Genomic DNA, 26,126 nt, shown 5'->3' with positions numbered 1-26,126 from the left:
CTGTCTCATATGCGAAAAATAATAATAATGACTCATTTTTTAAGGTGAATTTTCATGTCTCATACATGGTGGGTATTTTTCCCTTTTCAAAATATCTGCATATCACTCTGTTTTGAGTAATAAAATATATCTGCCATGCCTTCATGGAAAGCAGTTTTGAAGCACTGTATGTCACTTTTCAGCAAATCCACTGGTATGATTTTTCTCTCAATTTCTACTAAACATTGGAGGGGAAAGAATTACTTGAAATAGGTAAGGACCAGTTCTGTCAAAATGTTACTAATCATTGAGATTCTTACACTAAAAACCAACATGAACATTAATTAGTGGCAAAGTAAGTTGTCATCTCTCCATCAATATTTCTTTCCTTTCTTTATGCTCTTAAAAAGCACTCTTCAAAGCAAGTAAAGGAATTCTTTCTAAATAAAGCTGTCAGTTTGTATAAAGAGATTCCGAAAAAGAAGTTTATCCAAGAGTTGAAAAGTGAGGTTTATATTTAGGAAATTCTTTCAAGTTTCAGATCTAAGCTCTCTATATAAGTGGCCCAAGAAAATTGTTGACCAAGGGAATGTTTTGAAGCTTCATGAATCACAGAGGCCATTCAGGCCAAGTCAGGAAGAAACATAATAAGGAAAAAGACAGGCTGGGAGGGAAGGAGATAATGGTCTCTGGGGGAGGAGTCAATCTGATCATCACTCAGCCCTCAAGCTCTTCCTCGACAAGCCACAAGTGTACACGCATTCATTCATTCAGTGTTAACTAAGAGCTCGGTCTGTGTGGGCACTTGGCTGGACACTAGAGACACACTGGTGAGTCAGACATAGCTGCTGCCCTCATGGGCTTTCCCATGTGATGATGTTCAGCTTTCTGAAGCCTCTGTTGGCAAAGGGCATGAGGAAATTAAGTTAATTAATTAATTAACGCCTTACTGCCCCTCTACCCCTAACCATACAAAATTCACAATGGAGAAACACACATGGGAATGTGACAGGGACCCCCTGAGCATTTGGAAAATAATACATTTCTATGTTCTTAAGTCGAAACTAACTATATAATGGGAATGCACGACAGCTTATTCGGGTGCCCAAAAACAGTCAAATAAAGAAAAGACCCTAATAAGGAAATAACAGAATACAAAATAAATGATAGGTGTCAGAGGCTTAAAATAGAGGTTAGTGGAAAAGAATTTTAGGTATGACACATACAAACTTGGAAAAATATTGAGAATGCCAATGCTAATAGCAAGAGGAGATCTGAAAAAGAAAAGAAAAGCTCAAGACATATAAAGAAAATAAACTGTGCCAGTTTTGATCATTCTATATAAAGTCCATCTAGAGGAGAAGAGACATAGAAGTTGTTGCAGATAAGGCTGGGGCTAGACTCCATCTAAAAGTTGATTTTATCCTGAAAGCAGCAAGAAATATTTCTAACACGAAAGAAAAAAGATGTATGTTTCTGTTTCTTCTAAAATTCAATGTTAGACACAAATGGGTTTGAGTACTAAGGTGGGGGGGAGGACACAATTCAAATTAATATGCATATATTGAGCACCTACTATATGTTTACTGTTAATTATTTATTAAGTACCTACTGTATATACCAAGGATTTCCATTTTTGTTTTCTCTTCTGAAACAAAGAAGCTGGAAATCAGATACCAGAGCCATTAAAGTGTTAAAATCGAGCCCAAAGTTGGATGTTATTCCTTATGTTGCCCTCTCAATACTTAATAGTAGAGAAGGTCATGGGTTCATCTACTCAAATAAGGGCCATACTTCCATACCGTTAACCCAGTGTCTTCTATGGAAGTAAAAAAGGCTTTTATTTATTCACAGAGGATGCTGACATCCGTGAGCATCTGCATTGTTCTAGGCCTCCTGTGAGGAGCTCTGCGTATATTATCTCACTGAATCCCCAACACAAGTTACAGAGCAGAGCCAAGCATCAAACCCAGGTATCTCGGGTTCCAAATGTCACATCCTTTCCATTAGAGCACGCTGCCATTACAAAGGGAGAAAGTGTGCCAATAAAAACCCATCAGAGGAATAGAAAAAGCCATCGTTTCCTCGGAATAATCAATATGACTTTTCTTGGCCTGCAGCTCCCTTCTCTTCCCCTCGTTGTTCAGACCCTTCATTGAGACTCCACTTCTGTGGCTATTTCTCAACGCGTCCCGTTAGACTGATCCCTCTCCTCACGTCCACCATATTACACTAAAGGTGACGTTCGCTGGAGTACTGGCTCTCTGGGGACAAGGATTACTCTCTCCCTCGTGGTCCCTTGGCACACAGTAGGTGCTCAGTAAATACCTGACCCAAAAGGAGTATGTTCGCCGCTGCTGCTCTGTAACGTCCTTTCTTTCATTGGCCCAGGCCAACAGATCTCGAGATCTCGGTGCAATCGTTTACTGTGTCGGCGTGAAGGATTTCAATGAGACACAGGTACGATTATGGACTTCCTCAGGTTTGGGAGCAGACTAAGCTTGTAAATGATAGAAAGTGCGTGCTTTCTCAGTGCAGAGGCTGCGTCAGCAGCATGAATACCCTTTAGATAGATTATTTTTCCAGAAATACTAAGCGGGAAAGGAATTATTGAATGTGTGAGTGACGTGAACCCATTTGCTAACACACTTGAGGGTCTTTAACACAGACCATCACGGCAGCATCTTTTTTGGTTGATCTTTCTTAGTAGACGTTAAATTGCCAAGATGTCACAACAGACTAAACTAACTTGTAAAACTTGTTTGTTTTAAACTTAATTTGGCCAATCTGATGTCCTTACTTAAATGGCAAACATTCCTTTCCCCCCATTAAAAATGCAGCGCATTTTCAACACCAAAAAAAAAAAAATGGAAATAATTGGCAAGTTGGCAAAAATGTATGTACAAGTATATATAAACAAACTGAAAATTTGTTACCAACCTAACTAGATGTTCTTCATAATTTCTTTTTGTTTTACTAACATGGACAATCCTCATGATATGTTGTTAAATGAGTAAAATAGGGTTACAGAACTGTGGGAATAGTAGAAGTCCACTTTTTAAATAAAGTGTGTATATTTGTATAGAAGAAGTATGAAAGACTATATATATATCAAATTAACAATAATAGAAGGTTGACGGATGGATGGATAGATAGATAGATAATAGATAGATAGATAAATAGATAGATAGATGAATTAGGAATAACTTTTTTTCTTTTTTCCAACACTGTTGGTTTTTTTAAATTTCCCAATGACTATGTGTTACTTTTGTAATCAGTAAAAATCCTGGCACTGACCACAACTGTGACCATAACTGTGGCAATCACAGAACTAGACAAAGACTTGGGAGTGGAAAAGCTCACATATCAGCATCTCCTCTCTCCAGTCCTCTGCTCCATAAAGCAGGAACAGCCAAACATCGCAAGGGTCCTTTCCTCAAAGAGCGTTTGAGTGAAAGATGAGGGTCGCCATTTGCTGGCCTCACCCAACACCGAAGCTCGAATTTATCTTTAAAGTTACTCATTGGCCTCACCCAACACCAAAGCTTGAATTTATTTTTAAAGTTGCTCTGAAAGGAAACTTGACTCTGTTTGATTCAAACACAGTTGCCAATAGAAATGTGGTTGAATGAGAGAAAAATGAGCCAATGGCCCGCCCCCAAATCCATAAATATATCAACCCAAGCCAAATGTTCATCTAGCTGGGCATTCTTACCTCTGCTCCCAAGGAGACAAGTATTAAAACAAATGTAAAAGCTGGAACCGACCCTGCGGACCTGTTCCAGAGAGGCCACTGGTAAGCTCATCATCACTGAAGGTATTTCACTGAAGCCCCTGAGCTCAGTCAAGCCCTCAAGTTCCTCTGGGATCTAAAAGTAGATAGAGACCCCCCGGACCCAGTGGCTTTCCTCAGTTCTCCGCATCCAAGCCTGACCCGTCTCCGTGTGTGTTTGCTGTGTTCTCAGCTGGCGCGGATCGCAGACAGTAAGGATCATGTGTTTCCTGTAAATGATGGCTTTCAGGCCCTGCAAGGCATCATCCACTCAGTGAGTAGAGCACTTCCTCTGAGACGGGATACTCGGGCCCCTTCTGCCCCCTGACCTGCTGTAAATACCCCCCATTCCATCTCTCTAAGGCTGGTGTTCTTCTGCTTGAGACAACACTCTTTTGTGGATCTTTGTATCTGTCCTGTTCCACTTGGCCCTCTGGCCTTTCACACGTGTTCCTTTTTTCATTCTACTGTGCCAGTTCTTTACCCTGCAATGGAAATTTTAAAATGCAAGGGAACCCTGTTCTGGCAGCAAGCCAGACTCCAGGCTCTTCTCATACCGGAAGGACTGTGCCCTTGACAGACCTCAGCATCCCAGCCATCCGATGCACGCTGCCTTCAGAGCATATCTGCAGGCAGCCTGCATCACTCGGCTCAGCCTGTATCGCTCGGCCATCAGGGGCACTTTGCACCAGCGGTTTTCTGCCTTGGCTGCCCACTGATAATTATCTGCAACAGGAGTTTTTAAATCTTCCCAGATGATTTTCAACCTATAATCCCCAGATATGAGTGTTTCAATGTTCCCCAGGGTTTGCACAGTCCACAGCCCTTTTTTCCAACCCAGCCTTGTTTTTTTATCTCCCCATCCCGATCAGTGAACAGGACACTGGCTTCCAGGACCTCTGTTTCCCACCTTCCATACCCAGGCTCGGCCCTTGGTCCAGCTGGAACATTGGAGGATGCTAGTCTTTGAAGCCTCGGCCAGAAGGCCTGTATGTGTGCTGCTCCTGTTATAAAGTCTGCAAGGGCCACAGCCTCGACCTTTAGGCTGGGGGACCAGATAGACAGCCAGTGGTTTCTCTGGTTGGAGCTCACCAGGCTCTAGACTTGGGGTCCAGGATGCAAATTCAGAGCTCAGAGGATCGCTGTCCCCTTAAAATGTCAACGGCGTCTTGATCTAGGGGCTACCAACCAGGGACTCAGGATCTGCCCAGCTCCCCTGCAATGACCTAGGAAACCTTCTACATGGATGTGCTCGCTCTCCTTCCCTCCAGTTTTAGCTCAGAACCGCAGCAGAGTGGAGAGTAACCCCAGCGGTGTGAGAAGCAAGAACTTAAGAGCTGGCTAGCGCAGAGTTTAAAGGCTGGCCCAACAACTTATCATTTATAGATCCTTGGATGAGTTATTTCACTTATTTCCTTATCTGTATAAGGAATTAATAATAAGACACATATCACTGGCTTGTTTGAGGATTACAAGAGATAATGCTAGTGAAAATACATAATATTTTTCCAGGCATATAATTGGTCCTCAAAGCATATGAATTTTTTCCTCTTCCATGTCCCTTCACCATCATATGAGAAACATCAATGGCAGCTTCTTCCTGATCCTCTAGATGTTCTTGGATATGCATAAAGATCACCCATGGAATCTTGTTTACAAGACCCTTTCCCAGGCCCTATCCCCAAGAACTTCTGTCACAGTCAGTTTGGGCGGGACCTAGGAATTTGCATCTTTTAAATCTGCACTTTTTAATTAGTGCCCCAGGTGTAATTTCAGAACATTGATATATGTGACCTTAAGCTTGGAGAACTGTGAAAAGTAATTCCACCCCAGGTTGGGAATTTCTATCTTAAATGTGTACATATGACAATCTTCTTCTTTAAGACGTGTTTGCAAGGAACAAAAACCCACTCAAACTACCTTCACCAGAAAGTGAAAATTATTGAAAGGATAGAGAAATATCAGCCCCAATTATGGATTCCCCAGGTGAGGGACCCCTGCTGTAAATAATTTCTGGAGTCAGGGTGGCATACTTGACAACATAAGCAATAAGAACTATAGAAGTATAACCATATAAAACAGCCAAATAGTGATTTAAATAGATGATTAATGGCAGGATTTGGGCCTGGTCATGAGTCCTGTGGAAGCTCAGAGTGGGGCTAGTCTGGAGAGAGAAGCTAGGGCAGACCTGAATTCCTGAGAGACCAAGGATGCGTGATGGGTAGCACCAGAGAAGTAATGACATGATCTTAACCCAAAGTCTGGAAAACAGCGAAGCATATTTCAAAGACAATAATAATAATATCTATCTGTCTGATGGGAGAGTTTGGGTAAAGGAGTCAGGAGTAATGGGAAACAGGCTGACATTGGATTGGAAGCAGATTGACAAGAGCCTTGAAGGAGTTTTTACTACAATGTTCTGTCATCACGGCAACATTCTGAACATCTAACAAAAGATAGTTAAGAAGAAAATCTGATGGCAGTGTTCGTGTGTATAGAAGGGGGACTGGGGAGGCCCAGAGGCAGGAGCCAAATCATGAGGTCACTGCGGGAGCCCTGTCTTCAGATGGCTGGGTTCTGAACAGGGACAACTCTTACCTGTTCTTATGAGCCATGTGCCACATCTTTCAAGAGCTGGCTCCTGCCCAAATCATCTGAGCATTTTTATCTGCATAAATTGCTGTTGTCCTTGAATAGTTCAACCTCAGCAACTCACCCCAGCTCAATCGGAGCCCCGGTGTTTGTGAAGTTCTCCCTACTACCCCCAGATGGAAATAACTCCAAAGCTGTTTAAGAAATTTTAGTGAAAAGGTCTTCCAAAATGGGGGAAAAAAAATTTGAGACTCCAAACTTTTAGCTGAATGATAACATTCTTGTGAGCTTTTATCTGGGAGTCATGCTGGTGGTTTCCATCCTTCCCATACTTGAAACCCATGTTTATTGCAGTTGTTAATTCGTTTGCTTGGACAGAAAAAACGGGACAAGCACAGCACGGCTCATCTTTCTTAAGTCAGACAGAAATAATTATGGCCTGAATGTTGGCTGTTTTTAAGAAGTAGGTTCATTTCTCCTTCTGGATACCGAAAAGAAAGCTCTTATTCCCCCTCCCCTCCATCTGAAGCATCTATTCCTGTGTGTTCCCATGAATGTTGCTTTGTGGCTGCTTATTTTTCTCATAATAAAATAGACTGGGCCTAATTATCCAAAATAAGAGTGCAGAGCAGCTTTCAGTAAGTCCAGAGGGTTCATGAAGTTCTCAACCCATAACGACCTTATTTTTTTATTGAAGTCTAATTGATGTGCAATATTAGTTTCAGGTGTACAGCATAATGATTCAATAGTTTTATAGATTACATTCCATTCAAAGTTATTATAAAATATTGGCTATATTCCCTGTGCTGTACACTATATCCTTGTAGTTTATTTGCTTTATACATAGTCATTTGTACCTCTTAATTGTGACCTTATTTTTAAATCCCAAATCAAGATTCAGGGGCTAATATTAATGCATTCCTCTAATACTCATTGCAAACCTTTTGTGGTAGACTCTGGCCATTCAGTTACAAGTAAGCAGGTAGAGACCCTGTCCTGGTGGACTTTACTATTTAGTGAGGGAGGACACATGAAAACAAGTCAACAAATAAATATGCACAATTAAAGTTGTGATACATGGTATATAGGAAGTTAACGTACTACGAAGATTAAGGGTAAAGGGGTTGACAAAGAACTCAGGCTCCTTTGAAGAGATAACCTGAAAGATGAGATGGAGCTGTTCATCGAAAGAGCATGGCTAGAACATTCTTGGTGGAGCAGAATCCTACGACGCTGTACAACAGAATGAAAGAAGAGCAGTGCTTAAGTGCTTAAGGTGGAGAATTGCAGACAATGAAGTGAAGAAGCAAGCGATAGCTAAATCACACGGAGCCTTGAAAGCCATGGTATTTTACTGTCAGGGAAATGGGAAACCATAGCCAGATACAGAGCCCAGGACTGGAACAATCATGCCTGAAATCAAGACTCTCGGAATCCAGAGAACATGGTGCTTTATCCATATCCCCTTTGGATGACGAATAAATGAACACTCAGGACCATTAATAAAGAGGCCTGTGAAGATGAAGAAGAATTACTATGATTTACTGAGCATGTCTCTCTACCAGATCCTCTGCTAAGCGCTTCCACATCTAATCTGGCTTATCCCCATTTTACAAGTGAAGAAACTGAGGTGCAGGAAGTTAGATAAACTGCCCCAAGTCTGCCCACTCATAATGATGGAGCAGGGAATTTGAACCCATGTCCAGTTCCAGAGAGCCTGCTCTTTCCACAATTCTAGGCCATGAATGTGAGGAAATGGAAAATCACCACTGGATTAGCAGGAGCTGATTATCCAAGGCATGGGTTCACCAAGTCCCTGGATTCTCTGCTTCCTTAATCTGACTCCTGTGTTTTGGTCTTTTCACTGCTCCTCAGTCCTCTCTACTTTAAGGAAGAAGTACTTAAGTGTCAGATTTCATAACGTGTTATTTTTCAAAGTGTCCTCATGTGTTTTCTGTTTTAATTTCCCACCAGTTGGACACAGGGAGAAGGAAGAATGAAACCAAAAGCTGTAGGCAACTTATTCGGGGGCCAAGCATTGTTCCTTTATCTCCATTAATATTATCCCATGTAGAAGTCCTAACAACCCTGTGAAGGATATATCCTCATTTTACAGATGAACAAATTGAGGCTCAGATAACTGCCCAAGAGCACACAGCTCTAAGAGGGAGAGCAGGCTTGGGATCAAGTTCCATGAGCCCAGGATTTCTCCCACTTCTATTTCCTTAGGAAGGTACAAGTAAGAAAAGTCTTCATTTAGTGAGTTCTTGGGTGCTAGACACTGGAAATTATTTCAAGTAGGCATCTCATCAAATTCTCACGACTACCATTTAAGGTAGATGTCGGTATTCCTTCCAGAGACGCAGATACTACAAAGTCAGAGAAATTAGTTACCTTGTCCAAGGCCACTCAGCAGTGGGTGGTGATCCAGTATTGACTCCGTTCTGTCTCTAACACCCCTGATGAGATGACTACAGTGCTCTACTGAATAATATGGGTAGGCCAGAAAGCAGCCCTCTGTATTTCAGAGAAGGGGACTCTGAGCACCAAAAATTGTGAAATAACTTGATATAGTCACACAGTTATAACAAAGGCAGGACCCGAACCCAGGTGGGTGCTCTGATCTGTGTGCACCATGGGTGGGCAGGAGAGCTCTTTGCTGTTGCCTGTTAGATAGAGAGCGCCTCTGAAAATCTCAGTTTCTGCTCAGTGGGTGAAATTCCGCCATGAGGAGGAGCTGGCCTCGTGACCCAGGCTGAAAGGAACATCTTCCCTTCCACACTTGCTCAGGACAGAATTCCTACTTGTTTTTGCAGAATACAGTTGATAAAATTCTAAGGCAAAATTTGGGTGGTTGGAAGATTGTAGCCCTTTAAGCCAGTAAAACTGTAAAGGAAGAAACTATTGCTTTGCCTTTTCTTAATGTGGCTTCCTCGGGGAATTTCCACTGACCACAACTGGTGAGTGTCGTGCCAGCCCTCAAGTGAAAATATGAAGCCGAGGGCCAGAGAGGCTCCTGGGTCTTTGTTTGCTTTTTCAAAAGTGCTGCAGACGGTGAAATGGGAACCTGCATGAAAGCTGTGTTCAGATTAACACTGAAATGGGTCTGCAGCTTTGAATCCCAGCACTTGGCCTGGTTACCGTGATGCCCCCTGCGCCCCCCCCCCCATCCTCACTTCATGTGCCATCGAGGGCGGTGCTTGGAACCAAGCACCCTGCCTCTGAGAAGGAGAACCCTGTCACCGGCACCAAGCCATCCCCATCTAGGACAATTTCCCTGGGATAAATATTTAAGCCTGCGTTGGGCTTCCTATTAAAATGCGAGGGTGAGTCAGTGCCTAGGACTTTCTGCATGTTTGATTCACAATAAACAAGTTTTGAGCAAACACAACTATATTTGCAAGGATTTCTTACAAGTTTTGGCACGAACATCCTTGTTATCAAGGAAGCTGTAAGATCCCTGAAATTGAGGAATTAATCTTTTCTATGATGTATACATATTTATTTTATTTATGAAAACCAAATCCTGTGCTGATTTCTCCCTCCCATGCATGCGAAGGTGAAAGAAATTGAGCCCCTGATCTGGCCCAGGCCTTAGTGAAGCTTTGACCAGAGCCCGTCTTCCTGGTTTCCCTCCCACCTGCTCTTCCAAAACCCCACGAGGTTTTCATCCAATCAAAGCCTGCACCACCTTCCCATAGTCCTGGGAAGTACCTGACTTTACTGAACTAACTCTCTTTCCAGGGCTAGAGGGGGTGGAGGGGTGGGGGGGAGAGTATTTCAACAGTAGCCCTTCTCTTAAATCAGGTTGTCTCTGATCCGAAGAAACCGCCCTCTCCTCCTTTGTCCCATCTGAATTCTGTCTCAGGTTCTCTCTCAACCTCAAGGCTCTGCTCCAGTCCTCTCTTCTCTGTGGAGCCTGCCCTGTTCTCTCCTGCACCTTCAACTCTCCCTGCCGGGAACTCCAGTGGCACTAATTGTTGGAATGACTTGTTGACCTGGGGGTCTTTTTCAAAAGGCTCTATGCTGAATTGTGCAGTCACAGAGACCGCCCCCTTTGTCGCGTTTCCCATGGTGTCCCGTGCCATGCTGTGCAGATGCATTCGATGTAAAACAGCGCCCGGGAATGCAGAGCCTTGTGACCTACATTGCATGACAAGTGGGCAGTTTTGTGGCTCTGTTTCTTGTAAAATCCCCTTAGTTTTTCCCCCACCCTCTTTTCTAGGACTGAATCTATAAAAGATGGCATTCTGAGCACCATTCACATCAGCAGGCCTGGAAACAGAAATAGAATCAATTGTAGTGTCTGTAGCAAGCAGAAAAGCTTTTTAAAAAAATCATTTGCCTCAGCAGTCATTAATTAGACTCAGACTTTGCAGACACCCAGGCTAGGCAGTTCAACCAAGCTATTATTTCTGTTTGGCTTATTAAAGACTCCAAATGTAATAAAAATTCCCATTGCTCGAAGAGGCTATGAAGATTGCAGGGGGGCATGTTCAGTTAATCCTCCCATTACCTCCCACACCCCTCCAGCTCCTCCTTCTGTATCCAGGAATCTGTTAAGGTTCATTGTAAAAGCAATCGCAGAAGTTAGAACAAAATCCGATGAAACACTGCAGGGTTCAGCTCCCAAGGAGGGCTGCTGACTTCGCCAATATTCAGGAGATCAGCAAGTTCATCTTACTAAATAAACCACGTCTTGGAGTTCACAGTTATCTGAGCTTTCCTTCAGAAAACAGGGGAGGAAAGCGGTGTCATAGAAAAAAAGGAATTTCCTCTGCTTCGGAGCCTTGTTTGCCCTGTTCTCCTTCACACCAGACTCTCACTGAGTGTGACACTAACCGAGACAAGAAAAGCCTTTGTTTAAGTGATCTGCGTGCCCCCAACCCAGACAAAAACTTGCATGTTTTGAGGGTAAGCTTTATTGTCTAAAGTTCACTAAACCCCTTAAAAATGTGCTTCTTGCCTGGTAGAGTATTTCTTTGGTATAATATATGAGTATACATAAAATCATATGTGAATCCCGGAGAGATCTGTAATAGTGAATTTTTATTTCAAATTCAGATTCTGTAGAATACACGTGGACCCAGGATGGCGTCCGTAGTTAACAGTAGGTACCGTCTCCTGGTTTTAAGTGTGGACTGCAATTTAGTTAGGAAAGGTGACTAGCTTTTCTTTTTTCAAAATTTTCTTAGAGATCGAATAGTTTCAAAATTCACAGGCAGTCCTGAAGGCACAGATGAGCTGGTTGTATATCCCAAAGTGCCTGGCCGTTTCTAAAAGCAGTGGTCTTCAGGTTTACCCAATGTGTGTTCTGCCATCAGCTATAATATAATGGCCCTTCTGTGGGCACCTGAGCCCCACCCCCAAACACAGACTTTTACATCTTTCCCAGGTAAGGGGTCAAGGCCTTTTATAAAGCAGGCCCGTCTGGATCATAGATGTGGGGACATGATACACCTATGTTTTTGTTTAAAAAGATAAGCCATTTAAAAAGATGGACATGTTATTACTATGTATAAAACAGATAAACAAGGACCTCTTGTATAGCACAGGGAACTCTGTTCTAGTTCTTATAATAACATATAATGGAAAAGAACCTGAAAAAAAAAATATATGTATGCATATGTATAACTGAATCACTTTGCTGTACACTTGAAACTAATATTGTAAATCAACTACACTTCAATAAAAATTTAAAAAAAAAAAAGAGACAGAGGTGTTGAAATAGGCCTCCTGGGAAGGCAGTTCCCAAAGATAGTCGTGCTTAGTAAGAAGAGGAGGGTGTTACACGATGCTGAACACAGCCTTGTATTCAAAAGATCGTAAAGGATTAATTTAAAAGATTGAAAATTGAATTTAATGTAAAAGACCTTAAAGAGTCATGTAACAAAAATTGCATTTATAAGGAAAAAGAAAGACCAATTCATAATACGCTATAATGCCAGTTAATAAGCCATCCAGAAAGTGTGCCATTTATTTATTCAATAAATATTTATTTAGTGCCTACTATGTGCAAGGTTAGGCATTGTGGATATAGTGGTAGGCAAAAACAAATCTAGCCCTTGCCTTTGTAGAGTTTATAGTCTAAGTTTAATAGATACTTAACCACCCGTGGGCCAGCCTACTTCAAGCCCCAAACATCTTAAAAGCAGATTGTGTCCATCACAACAAATGAGACACCAAGGAACATGCTCTCTGGATATGTGAAAGCAAAGGGTCGCCTATACCATCAGTGGATAAAGGAGACTAGTCTTTTATTAACACACACACACAAAATCCTGCAACAGGAAGTGGCCAAGTAAATAAACATTGGTTGTTTACTGAGGAAGGAGGCAGAGCAATTAGAAAAAAGAATTCCAGGTGGGAGGGTATAGCTCAGTGGTAGAGTGCATGCCTAGCATTCACAAGGTCCTGGGTTCAATCCCCAGCACCTCCATCATAAATAAAACCCTAATTACCTGCCCCCCCACCGCGCCAAAAAATAAATTAAAAAAAAATTAGGTATGCCTATGGCAAGGGAGGAATTCTGAATAACTATGCTAATATTCACAATTCTTTAAGAATTCTTGAGAAATCTCAGCATAAACTCAGCATAAACTTTTTCATAGTTTTAGAAACTATGAAAAAGTCCTTTAGATTTTTAGAATCCAACAAAAAAAGAAAAGAAAAGAAAAGAAAGGAAAACTCATATATACAACCTGGACTGACCCACAATGGATTTCACTTGAAACATATTAAATAGCTCTTATTACTTGGCTTAGCTCTACGTCTGCTGCCCCTCTTACTCCCCCTGCCCACGTAATGAGCTGTGCGAGAGGATCGCCACCAGTAACAACATGCATTTCTATAGTTCTTTATGGATTTCAAACATTTATCTTCTTTTTGAAATCTATCCAAAAAGTAGCAGCAACATATTATTTGCCGTCTTTCAGTTTTTAACAAATGGGATTAAGCAAGAGACCAGCGGTGGGTGATGGGAGCAGCATCGTATACGAACAGCATGCATGAGCTTTGCCCAAGCACTGCAGCAGTCGTAGCAGTGATAATAAAAGTAACAGTAACAGCCACCATTGTCTGAGAACCAAATACGTGTCAGTCACTCTGCTAAGTGCTTTACTGCGAGGGTTGTTCTGAGTACATTTCTTGGTACCGTATTTTCATGGAGGGCACTTGTTGGCTGGTGGCCCCTGGATTGTTAACTGTCTATTGGCCAATCACATCTGTCTGGTTCTGTCTATAAAACAAAACACCTGGTCAGTCTTCCTTGATCCCTCTCTCTTCCTCGCTCTCTAATCCAATATGAATTTTACCTCCTATGTCCAGTTGGTTTGACAAACTAAATATCTCTGCATTCATATTTATTATTCATCTTACCATCAGACAACACTTTGAGGTCAGTGTTTTTCTTATTCTCATTTTCCAGAAAAGGAAGCTGAGATTCAGAAGTTTCATAACTTGTCCAAATCCTCATGGCCAGAAAGTGGTAGGGCTTGGAGATGCACATAAATCTATTTAGAGCCCAAATCTATTTTTTCTGTCTCCAGAGCCCAAGTTCTTAAGAATAAGAGCTACCATTTAGGTGAGGAATTTCAGGCACTGTGCTATGGACTTTGCCTGTATTATCTCACTTAATCTTCCCAACTCAGTAACCTTATGCAGTGGGTATTGTTCTTACCTCACTATTACAGATGGGGAAACAGAGACTCAGAGAGGTTGGGGAACTTGCGCAAGGTCACATTGCTCATGAGCAAGTTGACCCAAGCAATTTGGTTCCAGATTCTAAACTACTAGTGATTATGTTAAACTGTTTCCCCAAATTGGGGTTCAGACAAGTTAAAGGATTTGCCAGGGACCATAGGTCAGCGAAGTACAGGACCAGGCCAAGAGCAGGACCCAGCTTCTCGCAATGGATTATGCTTAAAGCACGTGGTCGTCTTAACCCAGTCTCCGTTAGACCTCAGTCGCACTCTCACCTCTGACATCACCCCGACCCTGTGTGAGTTCTTTCCATTCTATCTAGTGATTTCCCTTCAACCATTTCCCAATGTTGTGTCTACACCTCCTGCATCGTTACCACTGCCCAGGTCGGAGAGGGACTTGCTGCCTCCCCACCCCCATCCAGTCTCCAGTCCCTAAGCTGATCTGCTGTCTGCTGAAGTTCAGACAGACTGATTACTGTTAAGTCTGGGCTGCTAATCACCAAGGGAACCCCCCAAATCCACCCAGTGCCATTGTGACTTCCTACCTTTTGAAACCAGACATTTCTAACTAAAAGAATCCACCGTCCCAGACAAAGCTCACCCATCCCCCCTCACCGATAAATTTTACTCTTTTGGCTGTAGTGCATCCCTTCCAGATGTTTTAAGTTAGGATTGGGAAAGCGGTGTTTTTACTGGATTGAATCACAGCACTTGGCTGATATTTTTCGGCCCTTTATACGCTCCTTAGATTTATCAACTAATTGCAGACACTTTGAGAGAATAATACAGCATGAGTTTATTATGACAAAACTTGCTAGTGTGTCTTTGTGGGCAAAGATGTGTTTCCTTTACTGACCCCTGGTTAGGTATTAGAGTTGGTTCAAAAACATCAGTTCAAAGTCAGGAGCATACGTGGGGGAAAATTTCACTTGTGCTTTGATGGAGTTTGGGGGATGGGGACAGGATAGATCCAGTAGCTCAATTTTTATGCTTGGACTGTTGAAACCGTTAGTTGTGGATGATAAAATGACTTGTAAAAGGAGACAGAGGAATTTTATTTATAACATAAAAAATAGCTTTGTGCTCTTCTAATGCCACTGTTTAATAAATTTCTCCATATGGGTTAATTCTGTCCCTTCCAGTGTCACCTGTTTGGAGACTTGTGCATGAAGACATGTTGAAGGGGGTGGCTGCCGACTAGCTGAGGTGGCCCTTCAGGCAGCAAATTGGTGGGGTGGGGAGGGGGTGGACTGTCATCACAGTTCAGGGGGGACAGTTGTTATCTGGGATATGAGTCACTGGCAAGGATCTGAATGAGGATCCTGCCAAACCCCAGTCCTAGGATGCTGCTGCATCTAAAAGACCAGATTGACCATTGGAAAGGGGAGGATAGTAGAGCTGAAAGGGAAACATGGATGCCTAGGATGTATCCCTGAGGTCCCTGATCCCAAGTCGGAATGTCAGTGAAGGGCTCAGAGGCGACGTCAGGTCCCCAGAGCCAGGTGGGTGAGGACCACTGCCTCTAACAGAGATGGACACGGATGTGGGGAGTTTGGTGCCTGCTTACCCTGCTGTAGACAAAACAGGCTTGGGACTAGCCGGAATCTGAGGCTGCACCTGCGTTTGAGGCGGGTGGAGGCGCTGGATAAGCCAGAGGGAGAGGAAGTAAGGGCAAAACTGAAGAAAAGGAGCAAATGGCTTCCGACTGTGCAGTCAGGTGGAAGCTGAACACAGATCAAGGAATCAAAGTACAAAAATGCCTTTCAATTGTACAAGAGTCAGAAAGAACGGCAGAAAAAGAAGCTGGAAATCTGAATTTTAGAATTGTCAAGGAAAAGAAAGAAAGTTGCCCCTCTGGATCTGGGGGTTCCACATCTGCAGATTCAACCAACTGGGGATCAAAAAAATTTGGAAAAAAATTCCAGAAAGTTCCAAAAATGAAAACTTGAATTTACCGTGTGCTAGCAACTATTTACTTAGCATTTACACAGTATTATGTATTATAAATAATCAAGGGATGATTTAAAGTATACAGAAGAATGTGCAGAGATTATATGCAAATACTGTGTCATTTTGCACAAGGGATTTGAGCATCCTTGGATTTTGGTACCCACAGGGGTCCTGGAACCAATCCTTCCGCCATACTGAGAGGGGACCGTGCTGCTTCTTATGACTCTTAGGTGTACAGAGTTACCTAAAACACGTGGTTGGGGGGGAGCCTGCTTCAAGGAATACATTTGAATATTCGGTCATCTGTACATCAGAGAACAATTTTCTGAAGCACATTGTTCATTTCCTTTCACAATGCTTCTCCACGAGGACGCCCAGATTTCTCTCTGGAATGGGTAAATATTATCTCTTCTGAGAAACTGGTTTGTTTTCATTCTTCAGATTAAGAATCTCATAAATATTGTCTGTCCTCTTCATTTGCTACCAGAAAGCTCAGAACTAAATACAGGGGCCTCGCCTAAAAGGGGAATAAGCTCCTTGGTGTATTTTTTTCTATGCTAGTTTCCCTCTTTACTTCATCTTCCCCTTGTTTTCCCTTTGATCCAGTTCCTCCCCTTTTTGTAACTGATTGTCTCTTTTAGTTGATTGCATCTTGTAGTGTGTGTATCACTTAAGCTGGAACAAAGAGGCAAATACCAATAAATACATCCATGCAGACAAATGGGTGCTTCCCCATGCTCAAAGATGCCTTTTTCTTTTATGGACTTTACATTTTACTTCACTATTAATTCCGTTAACAAATGTCCCTTTCATAAATAGAGAAATGGCTCCCTTCAGCCCTTTGAACCTTCTCAACTTCCAAATTAAGTCAGGCCCAAATAAAGATACTGCATTTGGCTTGGTAAATTAACTCAGTGTCCTATACTGGTTTAAAATGCTTCGTCGAAATTTTAGAATCATGATGCAGTCAGAGGCGGTATTCATCAAGGGTGGAGAAAAGCTGAAACTCCATCAGTCAGCTACTCCGCTTTTCCCAGAAGAAGCCTTCATTATTAATTCTCTGTGCAGTTATGGGGTCCACTAGACTCTCCACTCAACCCTGCAAGACTCATTTGGGGGGGAAGACTACATTTCCATTTAAATAAGGCTTAGGGGGTCCTCCTGAAGGGTGAGGCACAGCAAACAGCCTGCAAAGCCCTTCCTCTCCCACGACCTGTTTTCACTTCTCTAACAAAGAGGGAGCTCGGGGTAATCTGAACGTGCGTCTCCTCCGGAGCGTTGGCCATCTCCATCCCACCTCTCCAGCTTTATCTGTCATCACTTTTTTGTCTACTTTTCAAGCTCCTGTTGTTCCAGCTAAAGTGGTCTGTGTATTTCTAGTTTCTCACCTTTACAAATGCCACTCCCTTCCTGGACCCTAACCTTCCCCTAACTTACTCCTCCCCGCTTGACCGAGTCCTACCCTCAGTATCCACCTCCTCCAGGAAGCCCTTCCCAATCTACTAGCCCTCAGTGACCTCCCCCATGAACTCTGTAGCTCCTACTGTTTGCCCTTCAACCCTGGCACCTACCACATAGTGATTGTTACTTAACTTTTCAAGTGTGGGGTGCCATTTCCCCAACCAGATAGTAAACCTCTCCGTAATGAGGGCTGGCATATTGACTCAGTAAATATCTGCCGAAAAAAAAAAAAGCCAAATGAATGAATAATTCCTTTGGTTGTGGGGACACTCAGAAGCATCTAGCACAGTGCTGGATCATTAAATGTTTGACATCAATGATACCAGTAAAGATGTCACCCTCGACTCACCCAACCACAGCCACGTAATGTCCTTGAACTTGCCTGTCTTGGGAGCTAAAAACAAATGCCACTCTTCTGTTTTAAGAAAATAAGCTGTGTTTTGACTTTTTGCTTTCTTCTCCTTCCAGATTTTGAAGAAGTCCTGCATTGAAATCCTGGCAGCTGAACCATCCACCATATGTGCAGGAGGTAAATTGAAATTAGTGCCAATTGCTATCACACAAATGCTGAGATTTTGAGTTCAAGTCAGATGTTTACTTCATCGGGAGAGAAGAAGGGAGGCAGGGCAGGAAAGGGGAGGGGAGAAAAAGGAGTAGAAATTAAATGCTCAATAAATTTGCTTCCAGAGGAAAAAAAAGAGAATAAAGAAGCAACATGTCAGTTGTTTGAAAGTTTGGAAAAGTCTATCCACATTCTCTCCTTCCATGGGAACTATGGGAGCCTTACAGAAATACTGGGTTCCCGTACATCACCACTCGTACCCCTCTCTGGATACAAGTGGAGTCTAACTCTTCACCCTCATGACAGTCCTACAGAGCCATCACAGTGATCATAGGCCATCTCTGAAATGTTGACATAGTTAACTATTTAATTGGTGCTGGCCCTCTCTCCATAATTATTATAGTGACCTTAATTAATTGCTTGATCTAGTAGTCATCACAAAATGTTGATAGGCAATTTCAATTGTCCCAGTAAAGGGCCATTATAATATTGTATTTAATACAGGAAGCCTCCTCTTATTCAGAGTCAGCCTTCTCTGAGCCACAATATTTTCTGTAACTGATCACAACTGGGGTCTTGCTGTTGTTTTGTATTGTAATGAACTGCCTGTAACTTCCACCGTGCTAGCTTTCTGTACAATTCTTGACGGATTTCCCAGTACTCTTCTTTTCTTTATTTAAAAAGTATTTTAGGCACCTTCTGAATGCCAGGCACTGTGGTTGGTGCTGGAGATACAAAAAGGATAAACTCTCTCTCCATGAGTTTGTGTGCTCCAGGACCTGGAGTCTTTCGCTATTGAGAGTTCACTGTTAATGTTGCCTTTCCATTCAACTAAAATACCAAGTGCCAATTATCAATGTGTCATAGAAAATATATCATGCAACCCTGTAAGAAGTGAGGAAGAACTTTCAGGGCTTTTTCAAACGCGCTACAGTTTTGTTCTCGATATTGCACATTTTATTGGTATAAATGAGATAATTTCTTAAGGATTTCATTTTAGTTTCTTAGCTATTATTTTAGAATAGCTGAAAAACTTTCAAGGAGTTAGATGCACTGAATAGCCCATACCAACAACAAAACACTAAGTGTACTTGTAAACGTGTAAAGTTATTAACAATACTCGGTGACTGACTATTCAGAGATAAGTGTAAATTTCCCAAAGAAAAGCAATCAACAAAGACCATCTACTGACCTTTAACACTGCTACCTGGTAACACACATGGTGGGGACAAGTGTCATTGCCACATGGTGGGGACAAATGTCATTGCCACAACGACAGGTCCAGGAGAACCTTCTTAAGAAAAAGAAATGAAAAATCTTACCTTTGCAAATTGACAAAGTCATATGACCACATGAACCCAGGGCCAAGGCCTTGTAAGGGGTCTGTGCCGTGAGGAGCCTTAACTAGGGTTCAGTAGCGTCAAGGTAAATCTGCCTCCACAATTTTTATAATCCCTTTATTTTAAAGCAATTAGAAAATAGGGGAGTTCCTTATTTGTGCAATTATCTCATTCATGAAAAAAAAAAAAAACCCAGATTTGCAATCCTACTGAGTGTGGTGCAACCTTGTAGTGAATCACAACGTCTAAAGACAATGAATACAACTTCTGTGAATTCACTATCGTAATCAATTCCCCTCCTGTAGGGCTCCTGGGACAGAGAAGGAACCTTATGTCTCTCCACTTCCCACTGCCTAACAGAGGACGTGGTACTTAATAAGCTGTCAATAAATATTGACTGAATGTCTTGCTTCATATAGTCCCTCAACAATGTCCCAATTTTTGCTTACTTAACCCTTATTAACTACTTTCACCTGATCTCAAGAGGTTATCAGACTTTTGAACTGTCTAATTAAAATGAAACAAAATTAGAACTAGCCAAAGATAGAACAAGGCCAAAAAAAACCCCACAGAATCTCAACCACTTGGACAACAGAAAAATATCCTCCTAAATAATTCTTGAATCAAAGATCAGTAAACCAGACTCTCCTTTACTCGCCATTGAGGTACTCAAGACAATAAAAAGATCACACATATAAACTTAATGAATATGACACAGAAATACCAGATTCCACAAAATCTGATCGTAGCAAGTGCATAGCTTTTAATATGTTTCTTATTAAATGGAAAAGAAAAATAAAAAATTAAGTAAAATCTTCTTAAGCTAAGGAAAATACAAAGAAAAAAATTAAAATGCGTTAATAAATTTAAACAAATTAAAACAATTTAGTGGATAAATTATCCCAAAAGCTGTTTCTCTGGTAGAACAAATAAAATGGACAAACCTCTGGTGGATCCATCCCAAGGAATCTTCCTTTAAATATTTTTTAAGTCTCTGGCTTGAATGCAATATTGCATATTTTATAGACAAACAATAGTCTCCTGCATCAGCATAAACGATCCAATTCTGTTTCTTTTGTTTCTTATAAAGAAAAAATTAATACAAGACACAGTGATGGAAGCTAGCCCCAGATTTTGAAAAGGCAAGCTCCTACCTCTCTCGAATTAGAATCATGAGGGTTAAAACATGTTGATTAGAGAATAAAGTTACTAAGAAGAAAATGAAGCTTTCAAAATATATCATTACACCAAAAGTTCCTCCACAGATTCCTTAAAGCTCTGGTGCTGGTCATTCTCTGGAGTAAGTGTGGCTGTCAGGAAGCATTGGAGACCATTTAATTGTCCATGGCTATGAAGTCCTGCCAGGCATACCCCGGCTGTGATTTCCATTAGGCTACTGTGAGGACCCAGGGGTGTATGTGAATGTACTTTAAAAAGCATAAATTGTTATGCAAAACAAGGTGACATTATTATCAGTATCATTTTAATAAGGATTGAAAGTCCATGGGAGAATCATGGTGTTGATAACATCATACCTAGATGAGGAAAACATTCCTGTATGTTTCTCTACTGAAAGAAAATTGGGGAAACCTTGATTGAGTTCAGAGGACCTGCAAAGCGATTAACTCAATATGTCCTGGAGGAGAAAGTAAACAAGGAAATCGCCGATAGTGAGACTAAACCCTAGACAGGCCTATGAAGAAGGTAGAATTTGCTCTCATCAAAAACCTTCCTCTCAGCCCCTCCCCTCACTCTCTGAATTACCTCCCTTCCTTGGCCCCGAGAGCAGCCCCAGCTGTGGATCCCCACCTAGGCCTGTCTACTCAAGACACTCAAGGCTGACAGTTGCATTCCCCCAAGACAATGATCTCAGCTGGCTCTCACCAGCAGCTTAGCAAGAGCCATGGTTCTGACAGCAAACTGAGCTCTGAGAGAGGCAGCGAGATAATGCACTGGGCGGACCACAAAACCGAGCTCCAACACCGATCTTTCTATGTTGGACTGCAAACAACAGGGTGGAATTTAATGGGACAAATACAAAATGCTGAGCTCACAAATGGTCAGTTTCACATGCAACAGGTTTAGAGAAACCGGGACTTAGTAAGAGTTCACAAAGGGGAAAAGACTAAAGCAAGGAGAAGCATAGCTGTCTTGAGAACCACCGAGAATGCCTCTGACAAAAATGAGGCTGATGCAGTCTTAGGGTTCATCAATAGCCATCCAGTGTCTGGGTCAAGAGGGCTAATTCCATGTTCTACTATTCCAGGTTCAGACCATGGTTCCGAGTCCTGTATTTTAAAAGTGGTATTGACAAAGGGCATAATAGAAGAGGTGATGGAATTGGGAACCATATTAGTAATTCATTCAGGATGTGGGGGCAGCCTGGCTGCGACATCTATCACCCCACTGATAGCCCGGGATCGTTCAGCTGATCTGGCCGGCTAGGCAGGTGTCCCCTTCCTCCCTCCCATGTGTATCCCTCCTGAAGCTGCATGCTCAGTGGAAGAGGAAGATATTCCTTAATAGGGTCCATTCTTTGGTCAGGGGTGTACAAGTATCTGTTCTTCCCTGCTACAACCTCCAAACAAGCTCTCAAGGTCCATTTACATGAGAACATAGGATAGTCAAGCTTCCAAGACTCTAGTCACTGAATCTTTTCCTTCCCTTCCTTCCTTCCTTCTCTCCATCAGTTCTTAGTGTCTTCTGTGTACCAAGCAATGTGAAAAGATTTGAGTACCAAAATGCATGCTTGCTCCCAACCTCCCATGAAACTCACAGTCCGCTCTGGGAGATAGTCATACGTTCAGATAAATTGTAAAACCATGCATGAAGCTCTATAGCAGAGATCTACTCAAAGAGCAGTGGGGGCACTAATGAGATGCTTGTGGAATGAGGAAGGACTGAAGTACCCCACAGAGATGCAGACAAAGAACTGAGACACTCACAAGGGCATCTTCAGATATTTGGAAAATTCCCCTGCAGAAAGGAATTACTCGACTTATTATACAAAGCTTCAGAAGACCACCATGAAGAGGTTGGGGAGGAATTCAGAGGGGCACATTTTGGCTTGACGCCTGCAACTTTTACAGCTAAAGCTTTCCAACAGTGGAGTGGATGGTCTGAACTTTCCACCCTTAGAATTATGTGAGTCATGACAGAATGGCCATCTGTAACCGTACGCTTTCCAGAAAAGTCCTCCTTTGGGTCTCCTTTCTAACTTTAAGTTTCTAAGGACTTAATCCAGTTTCAGCCAAGGTATTAATGGCTGATTGTTCTTTAATGGCTGAAGAAACCAGTATACTTGGAACTATTTTGCATTTTAACGGGATGTCTTAACGGGAAGAGGAGGTGGGGAAAGTATCTTATCTGCTCTGATCAAAAAGAATTTCGTTCAATGTCATGGGTGAACCTCTTCGGCGAAAGAGCCTTCCCAAAACTCCTCCACTGCCAAAGGTTATAAACTGGCAGCTAACAAGCCCCATCTGGTATGCGTATATGTTCTTTTTGATTCACACTGCAATGTTTAAAAAAACAACTTAAATTTATTGCTAACATTTAAAAGTCTGATTTTACCTAAAAATGCAGAGTTTCATCTTGTGTTGAAAAATCACATTTAGGCCTTCATTTATTGCAAGATAATGATTATTGGAGACTGAATAACTTCGCTTTAAAAGAAGTGTGTACTCTTTCCAGTTCACCATACTCCCCACCACTCCCCATTGTCACCCCAATACCCAGGCCAAGCATATGGTTGCCATTTAAGATGGTGCTTATGTCACTGTATTCATAGTTTCTGTTCTAAAACATGTAGGAAGTCACCTGCACCTTCGACATTACCTGTATTTAATTAATTCTGCTTCCCTGCCCAATACAGACTCTTTTTTAAAGTTCCTAATTAAATATTATTGCTGTGTAATTAGGAGAATTGACCCATTGTTAGATCTGCCCCGCATGGTTCTGCTCCTCTCGAGGAAATGCACCCTTCTGCCTGAGTACAATTTTCCTCTGGTCCCACTCAGTCGGCCTCAAACTTGAATAGCTCCCAGTGTTCTACATAAGCAAGTGCTCCAGGAAGGAACTAATTGGAATTAAGTGTGCAGCCTGCCAACGGCTCGACATTTGAAGTTTTTGTACTCCAGAAATGGACGGAGGTTATCTGTCACTAGTTCCCCACATTGTCATTTCAGAAGCAACTGTCTCATTCCTACTCTGTTGTTTCCCATCGTTTGTCACAAAACTGGATGAGTGAGTGCAAAGGAAGGTCGTTTTAGGCTGCGTGTTTACCATTTGGTAACATGACACGTTTAAGCAACATCAAACAGGGCTTTCATTTCTCTCATTTTTCATTGTTTTTCAAAGATGCCTGGCCCATAGGCATCTCTTCTGAATTGACTGCTTAATGCTCCGATTGGGCTTCCTTTTTATTTAAAGATATTTCTATTGGGAAGAAGGACCCTGGTACTCTGTTGGTGGAAATGTAAAATGGCACAAACACTTTGGAAAACATTTCTGACTGTTTCTCAAAAAGGTAAACATACACCTACCACATGACCTAGCCATTCTACTAGTACCTAGGTGTTTATATTTACCCAAGAAAAAAGGAACTCTGTGTCCTGACAGAGACCTGCACACAAATGTTTATCACAGCTCTATTTTTAATAGCCAAAAACTGAACAACTCAAATATTCCTCAAGAGGTGAATGGATAAACAAATTGTGATTTTCATACAAGGAATAATACTCAGCAATAAAAAGGAATAGGCCATACATAAACCTCAGAATAATTATGGGTGCGTCTTTCAGTAGTGAGGCTGAGTAAAAGAAGCTAGACCAAAAAAAAAAAAAAAAGCATACTTACTATGTGATTCCATTTACATAAAATTCTGGAGAATGCAAACTAATCTGTGACTACAAAGAGCAGCTGAGTGGTTGCATGGTGTGGGAGGAGGCAGGAGGAAGAGATCACAAAGGAGCACACGGGAACTTCTGAGGGTGACGGAGGTGTTCGCTATCTTGATTGTGGCATTGCCCCATGACTGTATACATGTGTCAAAACCTGTCAAATTATACACTTTACATCCAAGTTGTTGTACGTTAGTTATACCTCACTAAAGCTCGTATTAGTAAATAGCTATAAGTAAGAAAACTTCTAGAGGAATTTAGGCATCAGAAAGCACTTAATACACACCAGTGTCTGTGTTCTATTTTAGATGTTACGTGTCACAATAAGCATCTAACAGGAGAGCAAATTCAAACTAACCCACGAGATGGAAATATACTAACAATAATTTTGCATGAAAAGTTTTGGGCAACCGGAGCAAATGGTGACTATAGAGATGTCTCATTTTCAGACACAATGATTGATAGGCGATCTTTACTGAAGTCATCTCAAAACTGAGTGCTCCACATTTCAAAAAAGAGAGAGAGAGAGAAAAGAAAAGCGAAAAAGAAAAGGAGGGAACATAATGGAATAAGTTTAGCAAACTATTCACTGACCTTAATCTTCTTTGTTAAAACTGAGCTATAGTCACATACCCTAAAATTCACCCTTTCAAAGAGTACCATTCAGTAATGTTTAATATACTCAAAAAGTTATACAGCCATAACCACTGTCAAACTCCAGAATGTTTTCATCATCTAAAAAGAACATGCATGTGGCCTAAAAACACTTGCTGTACATATTGTGAAAGGTAGCTTTGTGGATAAATGGAATTAGAGCAATATGTCCTGATTCTGGTGTGTCCTGGTTCTCGCTTGCTAATTCATTTGACAGGGGTTTGTTACATAACTTCAGTGTGTGACGCGTTGATGTTCCAGTCAGGCTGCGCGGTCAGCTATCTGGGCTCTTCTAGAAGCCAAATGTGTGTCCTAACACAGAAATCTACCAGGCAGGGTGGAAGCTCGCCTCTGCTCTGGTGCGCTTCCCGGAGCCAGCATCGTTTCCTCCATCTGCTCCCCAGGCCTAGGGGGTTAAGTTGTTTGGTTTCCACCAGGGCTGCTCATGGATTCCTGCTGTCTCTCTTCCTAACACCCCGAGGGCAGGCCAAGCAGCCATGCACGCATCCTCTGCTACAGAGGACGCAGCGGCAGGGCGGGTAATGCTAGAACATGAGGTTAGAGAAGAGAGCTTGGCACACAGTCTGCGTTTCCAGTCTTCCCTCCCTCCACTGATCTTTGCGGAAACAAGAGAAGGAGGCACAGCAATGAGGCAGAGAACATTTTTAATCGGCAAAAGCATCCAAGGGCAGATTTCTGGGTGTCTAGCAATTAGACTAAAGACAGGAATAGGTTTCTAATGGCTTAATTTAAGATACAATAAGATTCTCCCACCATGCTCGACACTTAATAGAATGCTTGTTGGAGCAGCTGCATCATCAGTCACGCGGCAGGCAGACCTCTAAAGAAAACCTCAGCCCATCTGATACAGGGAAATGGACCGCAAGAGGATGGGCGTGTCCAGGGGCGCGCCCCGCCAAGTGAGGGTCCTTGGCTTCACACAGGAAAGAATTCAAGAGCAGACCATAGTTGAGTAAAAGCAGATTTATTCAGAGAGATGCACACTCCGTAGCTCGAACGTAGGCCATCTCAGAAGGCCGGAGAGGCCACGAGGCATGGGGGCGGGTGTTTAGTTTAAAGTAAAAGTAGATAGTCACTCCATAGACAGAGTGTGGGTCATCTCAAAGGGCAAGAGAAAGGCCACTTGGAGCGGGGCTGTTAGTCTTTATGGGCTCGGTAACTTCACATGCTAACAAGTGGGAGAATTATTCC

General features: G+C 42.2%; 1 protein-coding gene across 1 annotated transcript in view; it reads left to right on the top strand.

Annotated features, from left to right (window-relative positions):
• Nucleotides 1-26,126, top strand: part of ANTXR1 (ANTXR cell adhesion molecule 1) — a 218,345-nt gene that overhangs the window by 54,114 nt on the left and 138,105 nt on the right. Inside the window, exons 7-9 of the mRNA XM_010979894.3 lie at nt 2,371-2,439; nt 3,945-4,025; nt 17,926-17,986. Of these exons, the coding sequence (XP_010978196.3) occupies nt 2,371-2,439; nt 3,945-4,025; nt 17,926-17,986 (211 nt within the window). The remainder of the gene's footprint in view (nt 1-2,370; nt 2,440-3,944; nt 4,026-17,925; nt 17,987-26,126) is intronic.

Source organism: Camelus dromedarius, chromosome 15, assembly GCF_036321535.1.
Source record: "Camelus dromedarius isolate mCamDro1 chromosome 15, mCamDro1.pat, whole genome shotgun sequence".
In the NCBI taxonomy this organism is placed as follows: Eukaryota; Metazoa; Chordata; class Mammalia; order Artiodactyla; family Camelidae; genus Camelus; species Camelus dromedarius.
This window is presented reverse-complemented; position numbering and strand designations above follow the sequence as displayed.